This window comes from Drosophila miranda, chromosome 4 (assembly GCF_003369915.1).
Source record: "Drosophila miranda strain MSH22 chromosome 4, D.miranda_PacBio2.1, whole genome shotgun sequence".
NCBI lineage: Eukaryota > Metazoa > Arthropoda > Insecta > Diptera > Drosophilidae > Drosophila > Drosophila miranda.
In genome coordinates this window covers 25,276,470-25,294,134 of record NC_046677.1, presented here as the reverse complement: position 1 = coordinate 25,294,134, position 17,665 = coordinate 25,276,470, and the positions used below count along the sequence as shown (strand labels likewise).

The window sequence follows — 17,665 nt, the reverse complement described above, 5'->3', positions numbered from 1 at the left end:
ACTCCAGTCCCCTCCACAACCCCTCCCCCCACCCCTCCCCGCCCCGCTGATCCGCACATCCATTGCCAAAGTCATGGGAACTTTTTTGCCTGCTTGCGCCTTTCGTACGTTTCATTTAATTTGCATGGATCGTGCGGACGTCGTACGTAAGACTGACGACTTGGAATTGCCTGGATGCCTGCCCCCGTGGCCCCCCCTGGCCCCCTGCCTCCTCCTCCGCCCCAATGTGCGGCTACTTTGTGAGTTGTTGCTGCTGTTGCTGGCCAAGAAGGACGCGAGTCATCATCATAATCAACTGGCATGGCGGCTGCTGCCGCCGCTGCTGCAACTCTGAAAGCCTATCATTATGATTATGACGAATATTACTTTTGTATATAACTTTTACGCTGAGCCAAAAGCACCACAAAGATCTCTCTCTCTCTCTCTCTCTCTCTGCCTCCCTCTCTCTCTCTCCCGTGCACACTCGGGAGATGCTGCTGCTGCTGCCGCATGTTGCTGCTGATTCTTTTTGCATGTTGCTGTGATTGGTTTTAATTCAAACTGACTGCGAGAGACCCGAGAGCAGGTTGGGCTCCTCTTAGTCTTTTTCTCCAGCCAAGATCTTCCAACAGAAGCGACCTCTTGGCCACAATGGAGGGCGTGTTGCAGCCGCCGCAGCAGCAGCCGCAACAACAGCCGATGCATATCTGAAATTAGTTTTGGTGAACCATTTCTCTGTTCTCTTCTCGCTCTTCGCTGTATGGCCTGCTGTATGCCACCTTCGATCTTTGCTATGCGGCCACTGCATGGCCTGATGTGTTCTGGCTTTAATGAATATTTTCTGGGCTTTCTTTGGGGTTTCAAGCGTGCTGTGTCCCACCTTATTCTCTTTGGAGCCTAAGCCCTCTTAGATCTGTGGTATTTATCCACAAGTGTCCTGTATATATCCCGATCTAATCTGCCATCAATCCATCAATATCTCTAGTAAGTTTTTGGCTTGATCAACTCTTTCTTCAACTCTTTCCACCTTCCATCTTTTGTATAGTCTGCTCTGAGATCTGTGGTTGGTTCCTCTATAAGTTCTGGTCGTTTCTTCCTTCGATCTTGGGCATATTTTCCAGCGTTTACTCCTTCGAAAACCTCTATCAACTGCTCTTCTAAAACTCTGTTCTTCCTTCGATGTTTTCCATGTTTCTTCTCCTCTCCTTCCTCCTCTGAGATCTGCTCTCTTTTCCATTCGATATTTTCCATAAGTTCTGGTTGTTTCTTCATCTATTCTATCCTTCAGCCCTTCAATCTACCCTTTTCTACCCTCCCTTCTACCTCCGCCTGGCATGTTCTTGCCTTCGATCTGTCCTCTTCGAGTACTCCCATCTCCAATCAAGGCCATATGGTCTCCCCCTTCAATATCTTCTCCATGTGGCCTGCTCTGCTCTCCCTCCATGGCTCCCCTCCCCCCCTGCGGCCTTCCTATTAGCACTGGAAATGACAGCAACAACTTCATAAAGATGTAATTGTTATTTAACACTTTGGCAGCCGCCGCTAGATGTCGCTGCGCCTGTCGGCAATTGTCTGTCACGAGATCTGCCCGACCACCCCCTCTGCCCCCCATCTGCCCCCTCTGCCCCGTCTGATGAATCATTGCGGCCTGGCCTGCTCGACGCCAGCAAAACTTGTCCAATTGATGGCGTTTGTTTTGTTGTGGCTATAAAAAGTTATTAACTGTTTTTTTTTTTTGCTGTCTTTTTTTGTTTTTTTTGCACCTCAATTGCAACCGTAGACAAGCGGCAGACAAAGTCGGCAAAGAAGTCAAACGGGTTAAAAATAGTTTTTGAATAGAAGCACCGGAGGGTCGATGGCTCGATGTTTGGCCGGAAAGAAACTTTCTTGAATTGTTTGCCATTGTCTGGGAATAAACCAAAAAATAGTAGAGTTATTTTTGGTTTGTGTACGGTTTTATTTGGATCATTCTTTGTTTGAGTTTTGGCATAGATTTGTTTAAATTATTTATGACACAGTCTCTAGAAAAGTCTCTAAAAAAGGGCTGTTTTGGGGGCAGCTTCTTTTTCTTTCTTATTTATTTTTTTTAAATTTTTTACAGTGCCGAGATGCAAAAATTCCCACCGATAAACTTTTATCGTTATCAAATGATCGGTATTAAAAATAAATATAATAAAAACATAAAAAAAATAAAATAAAAAAAATAATAATCAACAAAAAAAAATAAGAAATATACAACAATAATAATAAATAAAAAAATGATTAATAAAAATAAATAAATAAAAAAAATAATCAATAAAAAAACAATAAATAAAAAATAAATTGAATAAAAAAATAATCAATACTAAAATAATAAATAAAAAAATAAGAAACAAAAAAATAATAAATAAAAAAAAATAATTAAATAAAAAAATAATAAATAAAAATAAATAATTATACAAAATTGCATGAAATAGCCACGACTTCAGTCTTGGGGTTTTGGAGAATTCAAATCCATTTTCTTTAATTTCCCAGAGTTTATATTTCGTAGATTTGGAATCTTTTGCCACCCCCGAAAATTCCAAATAGAAAAGTGAGCGAATTCCAGTAGGAAATCTACCCCTAGAGCTGGTACCCCTACTCGACGGTAGGTGGCTTCAAAGCCGGTCCATAGATGCACCGAAATATGACAAATCATCGCTCAGATATTGGCTTAAAACACAAAGAAATTCTACAGTTATCATCTACATGGCTGTCTATGGCAATCTTCTATCAGCCAGCCCTATGGCATAACTGCACTTGACACGCCGCCCCCTAGGGCCCCTCCAGCTCCATCGCCGTGCAATGTTCAAAAAGCAAAACTAATTACAATTGACAGGCAATTGTGGCAGCAGCAGCGGCAGCAACAACTCCATCCATCCATCCATCCAGTCAGTCAGTCTAGTCACCAAAGAGCAATTAGTTAAGCCAGAGAGGAAGAGCCCCAGAGCAGAGACCGGAGACCAGAGACCGGAGACGAGGCCAAGACTGAGACTGAGACTGAGACTGAGGCACTGAAGGAGCAGCTAGCGCATTGTGGACTATAATTAAACATTTGCTAATTACCCCAAGTGGAGTGCGGCCCCCGAAAGCGAAGGAGCGGCCAGGGGTTGTCTGCCGAGCTGCAGAGAAAAATAAAATACAAATAAATGCAAACAGCAGGCCAATGCAAAATGACAACAAAGAGAGAAACGCAAGCGAGAAATTGAAGGGGAATGCACTGAGAGAATTGTACAAGGGAATATTCGATACAAAAAAGCTGGAAATGGTTGAATATCACAAGGATAATGGCTTAGATTCGCTCCAAATCGAACATAAATATGTCCATGGCTCTAAATCCCAAAAAGCCTCGCCTCTCAGTGTCTTTTTTTGGACCTGTCTCAACTGGTGGCTCTGGCGCACCCCCTGGGGTCAGCTAATTGAACGCTTTTGGCCCCGGCTGCCGGCTGAGAACTTCATTTCGCGGTCACAGCTGGAGGCGGAGAGGGAGAGAAAGAGAGATATATCGATCGGATTTAAGCTGATTTATTGGGAAATTTGCATACGCAATATTGCTTTATAGAAATCGGTTATGGGTTCTGCCAGGTGCAGTCCCAACCCCTCCCAACGCTGCTGCCAGCCCTGCTCTAAGCCAAGAAAGAAGTTCGTTGCCTGAGTCTTTCGATTCGCAGACGTTCTGGCCTGTTTGAGCACTTAAGTGGTTTCTACTCCTCCCCCCCTACATCTTTCTCTTTCTCCCCATAGAGCATGTATCTCTTAGTATTTCTCTATGAATATGCGTTAATTGAACTTTTGCCGAGACAAACTGTTATGCGCCTGCAGACAAATGCTGCTGCTGTTGCATCCACGTTTCCCCCGTCCAAGTCTCAATTACAAAGCACGCGGCATTCGGTTCAGTTATGAAAGCAGCCACATCCCCAGCCACAGCCACTGCCACTGCCACAGGCACATCTACAGGCTGCCACAGCCACTGCCACAGTAGCAGCGAAAAAATATTTGCGTATCTTTTGTTGTTTTTTCGGTCTGTTGTGCAACTAATTAGTGCGCAATGGATTGCACCTGTTGCTATCTGAAATACCCTAACCTTGGGAGAGGGTTTCTAGGGCTATTCGAGAGGGTTTGCTGGGGGATCAAATGTTTTATAGTATCTCTGCTACAACCAGAGAAAAAATACGTACTTTTAAAAGCAAAACAAGTTATTTGCTAACAGAGTGCAAATTAAGAAATTAATACTAATGATAATATTTCATTTAAATATAGTATTTAAATATTAAATATATATTTAAAAAAAATTCTTGTTAGCATTAAATTAATTTCATTTTTAAATTAAATATTTTTATATAAAAATGAAGTCTTTGTATATTTAAATAAAATTTTTGTATACTTAAATATTTGTATGTTTAAATGTATTATTTTTATATTATTTATTATTATTTTTTATTATTTATTTATTAATTTTTTTTTTTTTATTATTTATTTATAATTTATTTATTATTTATTAATTATGTGTATATTTAAATGAATGTGTTTCCAAATTTAAATTAAATATATATCGTAAAAATTATATATTTTATATTTTTTATTTTTTTCTTTTTAGTTATATATTGACTTTTTATATATATTTAATTGAAATTTGGGTGAGTTTCTTTTTACTAGGCCCTTTTTTCTCTGAGTGTAATATAAAAGAAATCAATGGATATTATTTTCAACCCTAGATATATGGTTTTTCCATCGTATAATCCATCTACTTAGTATTTATCCTTTCTTCTCGAACTCCTGGCACTTCTCGTACCTCCCGTATCCCTCATTCTGTTCTCAGACCCGTTGGCCACATTACCTGTACTTTTCCTAGTACTACCCTCCACCCCGTAAGGGTATCCACTGTTCTGCCTATCTGCAGGATCACCTTTCGTGCTCTCTTCGTGTTCTCGGCGATATTGCACCCGGGGAATGTATTTTGCATGCGATCGCCGTTGAGATGCCGTCGCTGATTATTGTCTGTTGCTGCCGCTGCCGCTTGCCTCTTGTTTTTGTAGCAATTTTCATTTGCACTGCCGCGGCAGGGAAAATATAATTGTTGTTGCTGCCGTAGTTGTATTTATTTTTTGTATTCTAGCTACAATTAATTATATGTTAATCGCAGTGCATGCTAATTACCCCCCCAACTGCTGGATCGACGGAGGGGGGTAGGGGTGGAGATGGGGTAACCCTGAATGCGAATATGCGTGCGTTCTACAACAACAATAATATTTACAACAATTGTTGTTGTTGTTGCTGTTGTTGTTTTTGCTGTTCATTCAATTGAAAAATTACCACTTTCGGTAGCTGCCTTTTGGCCTATTTGCGTACAAATATCGTGTTTTGATTGTTGCCTGCCTCTGCCTCTCGTCCGTGCCTGTGGCTCCTTTCATCAGTTTACATAATCTGGGGATCGGCTAACGGTAATCTGAATGCGTCTTAATTGCTAATTTTGACTGGCAATCAAATTTGGTTGCGGCATGCAACCAACTTTGGAAATACTTATTTTGTGGGTTGCACGGGTAGGTGGGGAGGGGGGCAGGGGGCAGGGGGGAGACTTATTAAAAAAGGAATATGTGTAATTATTTGCTTGGCTAATTGTCGGTGGAAATTCAGTATTGGGAAAACAATTAGCCAGATTGATGACCAATTGATTGGGGCCTTCCTCTTTGGTGACCCCGAGTGGCTTCCTTTTTGGTGAAATTATAAACATTTAGAAGACTTTCATTTGAGAAATAAATGAAGTCTTTAAGGGGCTGGGCTTATGGGCAGTGGTTGATAGAAAATGTATTTAGTGGGGTCTCCCATTCAAGCGTCAAAGGAGTGTATTAGAGAGATACTCGTAGAGATAAATCTTCATAGTATATACACAAAAATAAAGGACAATATAAACGGTGGACTTGGTTTAATACGAGGCTAATATTTTACATATATTTGGACGTTGATATGCAATGACTGCACCATCCAGTGGCCCTTGGGAAACCAGAAAAAGGCTGTAAGGCGCCACTCCCAGTCAAAAAGGCAGCCCTCCTCCCGCCCAACCGACCGAGAGGCGCTGCTGCATGACGTGCAATGCGTTAACCGAACCCAGAGCCAATATGCAGGAGGTTTTAGGCTAAAATACGAGGAAAATTAGAGCTAAACTTATTAAAGCCGGAAAACCCCTCCAAAAATCTACTCTACAAACCCGTTTGAGCTCTCTGAAATCTCAGAACCCACCCCCTGAACCCCCCACAGCTGACATTGACAGCTCCAAAACCGGAATACACAGAGCCATTCAAATTTGAATAAAACAACAATTTGCATGCCATTTCAGAGGCTTCTAGTGTAAAAAAATAACACCAAAAAGATGACGATGATCATGACAATGCCTTACCTTTTGCTCTGTGACATTTTCCAAACAATTTCAATGTCAATTTGTTTGTGAATCGAGCTTATAGACAGCCTGGGACCCCAACCCAAGAGGAGCACAATTTTTTGTTTCGTTGTAGCTCGTTTAACGCTGTCAAAAGATTTCAATGGAGGGGTAGGGGATGGGGGGATGGGGGGGACCAGAAACGGACTTGTTGAGCGGCTTTTGTTTCAAGACGGTTGCATTTTTTTGCTCCTCTGATCTTCTCATTGGTTTGCCGATTTCTCGCATTATTATGAATGGATTGGATGGATGGATTGGTTGGACGGGATGGATGACTGGTGGACAGCCAGAGAAATCATCATAACAAGACAAGAACCAAACCGAACCGAGAGTTTTGATCCTTGACTTTGATCTTTGGCTGCCACATCTCTTGGCAGCGGCAGCGGCAAAGTTGAAAGCATATTTCAATTATTCTCCGCTCTCTCTCTCTCTCTCCCTCTCTGTTTCTGTTTCTCGTTTTGTGGCACGCATCCCCGGCAGAGCCGTAAAGCTAATTAGGGGTATTCTGGTGCTGCCAGTTAAAAAATTTATGAAGTGCAACGAGTTTCTTTTTGCATAAAGATATGGAAATTTCCTCGAGCAGAAGAAGGGGGGAAAAACTATTGCATTGCGTGTTGTCTGGGGAGGGAAAAAAGTGCGAAAAACGCAGCCAACGAACAAAGTGAAATGGAAATATTTTAAATTTCTTTATGGAGAGGGTAGAGAGAGGGTAGGGTGGGGTGGGGTAGGGTAGGGTCTGGGATTGTAATGAAATTCAAATCGTTTCATACGTACTAGTTTTATTCCAATTTCTGCCTTGCCCCAATGCAAAGTGTGCAAATAATAATAATGAGTTTTGTTTTTTTGCAAATTGAAAATTACAGCCACACACAGATACACAGACACACACACACACATACTGCCACGTAAATTGCAATAATTGTACTAATTGTTATTGCAATTATTGTTGGCAATTACCATGACTAATGTGGGGCAAAATGTTTGTGAAGTGAATAATACAACGCCGAATGCCACAAGAGGCAAGCTCTCGACTCGAGCCGGTTTAATGCCCCGAAAGCGCGGATCAATGTCTTTGAAATAAACCCCAAAAAAAACGGGGTGATATTTGATGGCTAAGAAAATATAATGGCTAAGAGGATTATGGTCATTAAATACGTCTAAAACTTTATTTTGATCTGTGATTTATTCGGTTTAAAGGCATTGTAGTCCTGGAAATGGTAGGATAGTGGTTCAGTCGATTTTGCACAGATAATATTTATTTATTTAATTCATTAACAATTATTTACTAAAAAAACATAATTTACCGAATTTTTCAAATTTTCAGAATTAAATACCAAAAAAAATACGCCTTTTTTCGTTTAAATAATTCTGCAAAATAGTGCAATAAAATTAAGCTTTTAAAAATTGCACAAATCTTTAGGAAATTAATTCCTTTATGGGTTAAAATTATTTAAAAATCGCAATGGAAAAGCTCTTAAGACTGCTTTAAGCCGCGACAAAATTTCTGAGCCAATACTTGCACTTTATTGAAGGGAAATAGGCTATAATCCATCATTAATTGTGGCCCATAAAATACTGAATAAATAAGGGACTTGTACTCTCTTTAAAACCGTCTAAACCACTCTTTTGCTCTACAGATCGTTGATAATTTGCAGTTCTCCAATCAATCCCAGGCCCAAAAATTCCATGCCTTTCAGGCCACCTGCACATCCCTTCCTTTCCTTATTTGATTTATGGACCTGTGCACTTCCGTGTTCCCCAAAAATGTTCAAAGGGAAAACATTTCCCAATTGCAGCATTGACCGACAGACAGCAGACAATCGAATGAAATCATTGGCTCAAAAACAAAATAAAACATCGCCAAAGAAGGAAATCATCTTCGAGGAAGGGTGGCGGCCAGGCCCGAAACACACAATTAAATTTCGTTTAATTTATGGAAGGCACAGCAAGTGCCCTCCAGCCATGGGCAGGGACTCAACTCAAAGGCGAAAAATCCTGTGCAAAAAGGAGGAAAAATCCCCCAAAGACAAGCGACTTGTTTACATTCCCACGTCCCGAGGAGAACGCACCTTGCTGCCGATATTCAAAGAGCAGAAATAATAATAATAATGAGAGCGCCCATCAATAGGATAATGCGAAATGAGTTTGAGAACCTTCGAGTGGCAGGCAATCCAGTGAAAGTTGTCCTTGGTCCTGGGCCCTCGACTACCTGGGATCTCCTTCTTTTCGCTCTGCAATTTTCTATGCATTTTGCAGGTGATTGGAGGAGATTGCCTCATCCCACGATCCCAGACTGTTCCCAGACTTCTTAGGGTGGGTTCTGCCTCTGAAATCTTATGCAAAATCATCTTTAGGGGACATTTGCATGGGAGAGTGCCTGAGAAAGTGTTTCCATGGCTAATGGGAGATTTTCTGAGCAGCAGGAAAGTGCAATTTCATGCAGACAGGTTCAGTCAATCGAATGATTTCTGCTGCTTATAGAGGGACATTGTTCGGAAAATATGGCTAGGGATATTCCAAAATGTGTATAGAAGATGGATTGAGCGATTTACTGAAGGAATAACCATTTCAAGAGTCGATTTTCTAACAAAACTATGCCATAATTGATGATATGAAATAATAACCTTGTTTAATCAATAAATGCTTCAAATATTTTTTTAATTTTCCCCAAGGTCTCCCACCATTCCCCCTGCGAATGCAGCCCCTTTCCTGCCCCTCGGCCACCCCATAATTATTCACTTAACACATATCTAAGCCGAGCATCTAAATTAATAATTTTTTTGCGCTAAAAAAGCAATGAGAACTGCAGAAAAATGGAAACATAAATTAAGTGTGTGTTCATGTTGCAGGGCTCATTAATTTTGCTTGTTAACATTTGTAGCTAACAAATTTTCGGCCCAGTTATTCCACATAGCCAGACGCCAGCGAAAAACATCTGCAAAGGCATTTGCATGGCTTTCACTTTGGGTGTGGGGAAAATGTGGAAATTTGTCGCAAATTACTTTCACTCTGGCACTCTGGCGGATCGTATTACAAGGAAGTGAGAGCCCAAAACAAGCGAAATGGAAATCCTTTCGCCCCCAACAACTGGAAAATGTTTGCATGTCAAATTTAGTTTCTATACAAATAGAGGGAGCAGCTGGCACAGGAGACCCGCAGTGGCCGCAAGCCTTTGACAAAAGTGAAAGGAAAGGATGGCAGAGACGGCCAAAGGATATTCGATCGATGCGTGTGCCTTTAATGATGATAAATGCGAGGCCATTGGAAGCTGCAAGTTCCGGCACATTTAGCGACTCACTCGAAACAATTTTAAAGCCGGAGAGCACCGAACCCCGAGGACAGGACTCTAACCCTAACAGAGGTTCGGGATTGGGTTACACAATAACAAACAAGGCGGCGGCGGATGGCCCGGCCCGGCGCGCATGCGCAGCACGCTCAGGATCATCAGACACAGGGCGCATCCTTTTTTCTCTCTGGCTTCGGTTGAGCACGCGCTCTCTATCGATCTCTCTGCCGCTCTCCACCCGTTCGTTCCCCTTCTGCGTGATGAGCACAATGTTATCTCTCCTCATATATGTATAGTCATTGTATATGTCCCCGGCTCTACCCCCCACCCCCCCCCCCTGCTCGTATTTTTTCAACAATTTTTTATTGGCCTTCAGATTCGTTTTTGAATTCGTTTTTTGCCCATCATGCAAAACAGGGTGGAAAATCCATATACACATTTATGTTTTACGTTTTTTGTGTGCTCCGAGCCATGCCCACATTTTGTGCTAGCCCCTTTTCCACCCCTTTAGGCGGAGAGCAGCAGCTGCCATCAAAAAATATTTCATTGCGCGCTAAAATTTTCTAAAAAATCTGCCAAAATTTTGGGAAAGTAATTGCTTGAAAACAAATAACGGGGAAAAAAAATACAAAATCGAATCCGCTTAAGTGACATTTTAACCTCTTGAAATTATTTTCTCCCATCGTTTTTTCGTAACGTATTTTCTGTAAGGGTTTTTTATGGCAACCAGCATTAAATCGGGTGTTTTCTTGGGACAAAAAATAGATTTTAAATTGTGAAAAAATGGGTAAAATAACTGGAAAGCCATTAAATAAAATTAGGAAAATGTTGCGGGTCAATGGTTGGCGAAAAATGGTCAACAAAATGCGTGGGAAAGGATTGGCAATAGTTTAGTACATTTTTTTTGATGGGAAAATTGTTTGGAAATTTTTTTTAAGGCAATTTTTTGGAAGTTAGTTTTCTATGGAATAATTCATGTTTTTTGCCCTATAAAAAAAGATTCGTTTGAATACTTTTATAGATTTTATTTGTAACTATACTTTAAACGATACCTACATGTATTTATACTTTTTTTGGCACTAAAAAACATGCAGAGTACACTTATTACCAAGACTATAATTCAATTATTTCTTTGAACATTTAGTGAAAAATAATTGTAATAATTTTCGCATAAATCGAACCAATCCTGAAATATCTGCAGAAAAGCCGCCATTAAATCGCTCTCGTTTAAACAATTAAAAAATAAATCCTCTATAATTACCAGCCTGGCTGCTTGCAACACATTTTCACTTCATTTGCCAGCCACAAAAATTTAAATGCAATAGAAATAAAAATTAAATTAAATATATGTATTTAATATGAATTTTCGCAATTTAAAAGATTTTTTTTTTGCGGCCGCTGTTTGCTTTTTTAATGCGCGATGTGGCCAAATAACTGCAATTACAAAACGCAGAAAAAAACAAGACCAACAGAGAGAGAGACAGAGAGAGAGAGAGAGAGAGAAGTGGCGTCTCGAGCGGTTGCACATGCAAAGTACGAATGGGAGGGAACGAGAGAGAAAGAGAGAGAGAGGAAAACAGGTGCCTGGCACGAAATTTATGCAAACAAGCAGCGAAGTGTAGAAAGGCGTGTAAAAAGCGGGGGCGTCAAAAGCAGAGGGGCCTTGATGGGGGGTGGGGTGCAGAGGGGGGGGGGGGGGCTGTGTGGGGGCTGCAACGCACTGCAAATTAAATGCGCTAATTGTGCTCAGCGTATGCAAAGAACGGCCGGCCAGGCTTTGCCGATTGCGTGCTTGCAGCGCATTAAACAGAGCGCAGGAACGAGACGGCGAGAGACAGCGCCGCACCGTTATTTAAATGAGAGCAAAGGAGCATCAGCAGGGGGGCGGTGGGGTGTGTGTGTGTGTGTGTGTGTGTGTGTGGGTTCCGCTTGGCCTGCCTGGCGACATGCATTGGGCGGTCTCGGGCGAGTGTACGCGAGCGTATGACAAAAGGAGTGGCAGAGAGCAGAGAGGCAGCAGAAGAGACGATTACGCTTGGGATTACGGAATATAGCCATAGTTCTTGGGGGTAGGTCAATGATTACTCGAATCTGGGTCGAGTTTTACGGGAATTTAAAGGAATTATAGGTCCATTTGGTACGCTCCAAGGCTTCAGGCTCTACAAAAGAGCGCTCAAAAGCCACCTCCTTCTGGTACAAGTCATGAGGCAGTCGACACCTGAGATGTGGCACGTATTCCCACACATTCTAGCTCTGTCCTGGCTGTACAGCGCCCTGCGGAAAGATACCCTTTACTTAAGAATTTTTTGACAGTACTATGACTCTTTTTGAAGACATTTTATACCTATATCCAAAGGCTCTTGTTTTGTAAAACCTTTCCATGACTTTGGTATGAAAATGGAAGCAGAAGAAGGGCCTTAGTACCTGTGGCATCTCCATATTGGTATCATTCTAAGTAAACCCTTAAGGAATAATGTAGAAATATGCATATTAGACCTAAATATATCTCTGATAATAGTAAGCGTAATAGTAGTCCCAATATAGAAAGATATATGACCAATTTTCCAAAGATTTCCATAGCGTATTACTGTTTAATCTACAAAGAACTAAGGGAAATATTGATTCCATTCTTGATGTATTCCCTGATTAACATTAGGCTCTACACTAGGGTAGAGTTCTCTGCTTCCTTCTCTATAAAAAAATACACGTAGAACCCAAAAAAAAGAAACATTGCCTGTAATAAATTCACGTTTCCCTTTGGCACAAAAGAGCAAAAGTCGCAACAATAATCACTTTGCTCTTTGTTTGCTTCGATTCTGGTGCGTAGCCAAGTGATCACAATGGCTGCTTAGTGATCATCATTCGGGATTGGCCTTTGTACCTTCTTCTTTGGTTTGCTTTGGCAGTGTTACAGTTACAGTTGCACTTTGTGTGCCGAAATACGCAGCGGGTGCAGCCGTCAACCATGGGACAAAAGCCAAATTGCACTTGGTAGACGGTGAAGGTGATGCGGAGGGTTGCCCATTGTCCTTTACGCAATGTGGTGTTCCCACGATCTGATCGTGTTGTTGCTTCTGTATTCTGCGGTATTCAGGCAGACCTTCTGGACCCAGGCAACACCTCCTTTGATTCCGGCGCACACCTGGAAGAAAGAGATGGATGGATGGATGGACAGGTCTCTTCTTTGATAGCGCTCCCCTCCCCCTCCCCCTACGTTTTGTACTTAATTAAAACCCTAGGAATGACACAAATTTATGACCCTGACGGCGGTACTTCCTCGTAATTGTCGAAATTGAAATTCCCTGTCCAAACGGTAAAAAATCAAATAATTTCATCGTCTTTGTATCCTGCAATTCGTTTGTACTTGCAGTCCTTATCCTTGTCGGCCTGCCTTTGAGGAGGATTTGGTCGCCGAAGCGAGAAATCGAAATCCTGCAACGCTGCAGACCCCTAAATACTTTGCGATAAAAAATTAGATGACAAAAAATATACCATAATTCTGGGAAATCTTAAAGAAAGGAAACTTTCTTATAAGAGAAGGAAATATATGGGCAAATAGTAAGATTAAATGTATTTAAAGAAAAAACATCCATCTTTCAAGGGGCATTGCAATGGTTCCGCTTTTCCCCGACTTTCACACTTCAAAACCCATCCATATGAGGGATTCTTCCTTGGGAGCACTTCTATCCAGCATTCCGTCACAGAGAAATTACCCTGCAGCGTTCAAGGCAATGTCCTGTGGCTTTTTCAAGCATCAGTTACTCGGGCACATTTCAACGCCTTGCCATGAAAATATTTTTCATTTTTTTCCCCCTTTTGGCCACATGCCGGGCGTCCAGGCACTTCAGCCAATGAAATGTGCCCGGTTGGTTGCTTTTTTAAGTGTCACCCCTCCTACCCAGAGGAAAATATTATATTATCAGCATATTTCCAGGGACTCGACGAGTGTGCGTACTGCTCTACAACCCCCACCCCCACCCCAACCCCTGGGGGGAATATTAAAATGAAGGCCTGCCCCGTTTTTTATGCATGTAAATCAACCACTTTTTTATGGGAAGCTTATTCAAATGGCGCCACAGAGAGTGTTAGATATCAGGGGATGACACTGTAAAAAAAAAAGGGTTGCTGTGATTCCCTGACGAGCCGCTTATGTAAATGCGAGAGAGTCAACCCTTTCTGTGATTGGTTCCTGGCCCAAGATTTGAATATATAAAGCCCACAAAATGGTGTCTGTCCCAGGGCTAGCCCAAGAATCCTCTGAAATCCCCTCTCTAAAAAACCCCCATCAATTGTTCTCTCTTTTTGCAGTTGAAGACTTTAAATTCGAGCCCAGTGAACCGCATGTGGTGGCCGTGAATGAAGCCATCCTAACGAGCCCCCGGTCTGTGGCGAACAAAGATGAAACTTTGACTGCTGTTGACACAAATATGCGCGATGTCAGCGCAAATCACAGCAGCAGCTCCTGCGGCTCCTCCTCAAGCGCCCAGTCGTCGAGGGCATCCAACGAGACGATGGAACACGATGATGACCAAGAAGACAAGAAGCCAACGCTTCAATTGAAGCTGCAGTCGTGTGATGAATACTCGTATGTTGAGCGGCCAAAGGATGAGCAGCAGCCGGCAGACAATGCTCCATCGCCTGTGCAGCTGAAAACGGAGCCCGACCATGAGGAGGAGGAGCAGGCAGACCGGGGACTGGGAGCAGCATTTCCTCTCTATGGACACTTGAACAATGCCAGCAAGGATGTGAGGGACTTGGAGGAATGCCTGAAATTGCAGGACCCAAATGGTGAGTACCCAAAACAAGACACCAAGGAAATTGAAGTCGAGAGAGAGAGGCAATAGTGTGGGTTTTAATGGTAGAGAAAAAGTCCTTTAAACTTTAATCGAGTTCCAAGCTGCATGCCACATTTCCCCTCTCCAGCCTCCCTGCCAGCCCTCTTTCTTCGTCCCAATTACCCTAAACAAATACTTCATTAGCCAACTGTCCTTCGTCCTGTGTCCAGCTTCGAGAGATGCAAAAAGATTGCAAAACTCGTGGGAAACTCTGGCTGCAACTATCCTTGATTTATACACACATTTTTTAAAGGAAAATCGAAGGCCCGTAGAGGAAGTAAAGAATGAAAGAAAGAAGGCCGGCAATTAAGGAAACTCGCTATAAAACTCAAAAAATAAATATAACTGCCCCTCGAGCAACCCCTGGCAGGGAAAACCCAACAATTTTCATGCTAAAAATTGCATAAAAAAGCGGAAAAAAAACGGCAGTTGGGGGGTAGGTAAACGCCTCGCATTGCCGCATATGCATATCGGGGGCTACCTGAGCGGTGGCCCGGCAATCGGGGTGTCAAATGCCAGCCCGAGTACCGTAACGTAACGTGTTTTTCTTCAGCATTTCCCAATTTCCATTGTGTTTTGTTTTTTAAGGAACATTTTCTTATCGCGGAGGGCAGGCAGGCAGACAACGCAATTGATTTTCTGTTCTTTTTCTACACAAAAAACAACCCGAGGATTGCGCTCAAAGGACATAAATAAAAATCAAAAGGAATGTCATTGAATGTCATCCTTGAGACATCATTGATTCGGTGCTTCATCATGTTACCCAAAACAAAAGGACTCTGAATCGGAATCGGAATCGAAATTGCCATTGGAGATATGTAAAAAAAAAAAAGAAACAGCATCTGAGGGGAAAGATGATGCCAAGGATCATGAATAATTCTCGGCTGCAGCCATCAGCTTTTCGCCCTCTCGCAGCAACCCTCTTCGGTCCATCCCCAAGCTGAAAATTTCCTGCAATTTACAGCGAAATTGTGACGGGATTTTAAGAGCTGCTTAGCCGTTGATTAAAACGAGGGACAAATTTAATTAACGCACATGCAAGAGGGGGTGAAAAGGGGTCGCAAAATGCTCTCCCTTGGGGTGCAGAAAATTAGAAAAACTGTGCGAAAAATGCAATTTTTGTCGTGAAAAATTATTCAGAATAAATTTAAAGGAAATGCATTTTGGGGTGGAAATATTTAAAAAAAAAAATAAAAATTGTTAGGGGCATAGCCTCGAATCCTTTTATAAAATATATATTAAATCCCTTTCCTTGCACATAAAATTCAGTTTCCTTTACCCATTAATCAATGAACTAGAATCTTAAGCCCCCAAAACCCGCAAGAACAAACCCCAAAGAGCTGCCGGCCAACATGTTTGTAGACCCAAAAGACTTTACGACTTCATCGGGCATTTCTTTCGCTCTTTTCTCCCAAACCATTTACCAAGTACACTCCAAACGGAGAAACGCGTTCAAAATTTCCCTTTCCTTTGGTTCGTTTTTAATATTTTCCGGCTGGCCCAATAAAAAGGCTGTTGGCCAGGTTCAACTCTTCTGCAGTTTCTGGCCTTTGGCCTTTTTTTTATGATCTTTGCCTACATTGACTTAAGTAATTCTCGGCAGAGAAAGGCCAAGGACGCCTCTCGCCAGAGCGGGACAGAGACGGAGATATAGGGAGAGCCGACAAATGGTTTTGATACTTTTTATGGACACGCACAGTGGGCCACATGCGCGTAGACACAGTTTGAGTTTCACGCAAATAAAAAAGTCAAACGGTCAGAAAGTCAAAGAAATCGTAGGGCGAGGGGGAGGCGACGGATTGATACCCTGTGAAGGATGGACAGGGCTGCTATAAAGTGAGGCGGAGGCGGGTTTAAGGGGATGGATATTTGGGCATACTTTGGTTGGGATAAACGGCTTCAATATCATACTGGACAGAGTATTCGAAAAGAGTTGTTGGGTACAAGAAAACCTATACCAAATCAATCAAATATATCCCCTTTAATATCTGTCTATTGTGTAAAACAAGCTTTGGGAGATCGTCGTCGTCGTGGTGCCATATTTTACTCGTTTTGGAGCGAGTGAGCCTGGGGTAGGCGCATGAGCTGAGTCTGCATGGGTCTTGCCCTCTAAAGGCTAAAGAACGATATATTCCATTAAATATGCATCAATTTAGTTCCAAAACATTAAATTCAGTATAATCCACCTTCAGTATTTCCCACCTTAAGAGGCTCCTCTCCCATTTGGCTCACAATCCTCCCTTTTCCACCCTCAAGCCTCATCTACCCCCAGTACCCTGTAGATAGACCATCACGATTCCGGGGTTTTTAACAGCTCCTTGCGAACGTGAGAGAGCGGATAACCAGTAGTCAAAGTCGAAGTGGTCCATTGCCTTTTGGGCTAATTAACATGTAGACTCAGGGCCCAGGATGCTGGCCTGACTGACTGACTGACTGACCGACTGACTGACTTGCATCCTGGCATACAAAACGTATCGAATGTTTTTTATGATTTACTTGGAAATCGACTCCGTTTACAGCGCCCAAAATGCGTCGTAAAAAAGATGCCAAAGAGCGCGAAATATCCAGACCCGAACCATAGGTGGCTATCATTGATGGAAGCATGTCAGGACCCAAGCCAGCGATTGCTCTCCCTCTCTCCCTCTCCCTCTCTCCCTGCCTCTCCCACTCCCTCTCCCGTACTGCTTTTCTTACCTGTTTGTAATTTTTTCGACTTTTTATGACTTTGTAACTATTTTTTATGATTTGGCCGTCACAAAAAGATATACATATAAAAAATGTCTGCATTGGTCAGCGGCAGGTAGTACTCGACGTTTGGGCTAGTTTTTTATGGGAATATGGAAGAGATTTCTTCGTTGTGCTCGCCTTGAAATTTGACTTTTTCATTATAATTCGTTTGTCTCTTCATTTCCAGTTCTTTGGAATATAAAATTGGGATAATTTTCGGAATATTTGTTTATTAAAAATGTTCAAGATTCAGAGAGGGAATCACGGCCCTGGGAAGTCAATAAAAATGGGTTTAACGATTACGTTCCTTGGGATTTTAAGTGGACATTTTTGAAAAATAGAGAATACAAGAATATAAGCTACAAATCATTCATGAATTTATTTTAA

At 42.0% G+C, this 17,665-nt stretch overlaps 1 protein-coding gene across 1 annotated transcript in view; it reads left to right on the top strand.

Moving 5' to 3' along the window:
- Nucleotides 1-17,665, top strand: part of LOC108163504 (protein nubbin) — a 45,820-nt gene that overhangs the window by 16,546 nt on the left and 11,609 nt on the right. Inside the window, exon 3 of the mRNA XM_017298829.2 lies at nucleotides 14,025-14,504. Coding sequence (XP_017154318.1) covers nucleotides 14,025-14,504 — 480 coding nt within the window. The remainder of the gene's footprint in view (nucleotides 1-14,024; nucleotides 14,505-17,665) is intronic.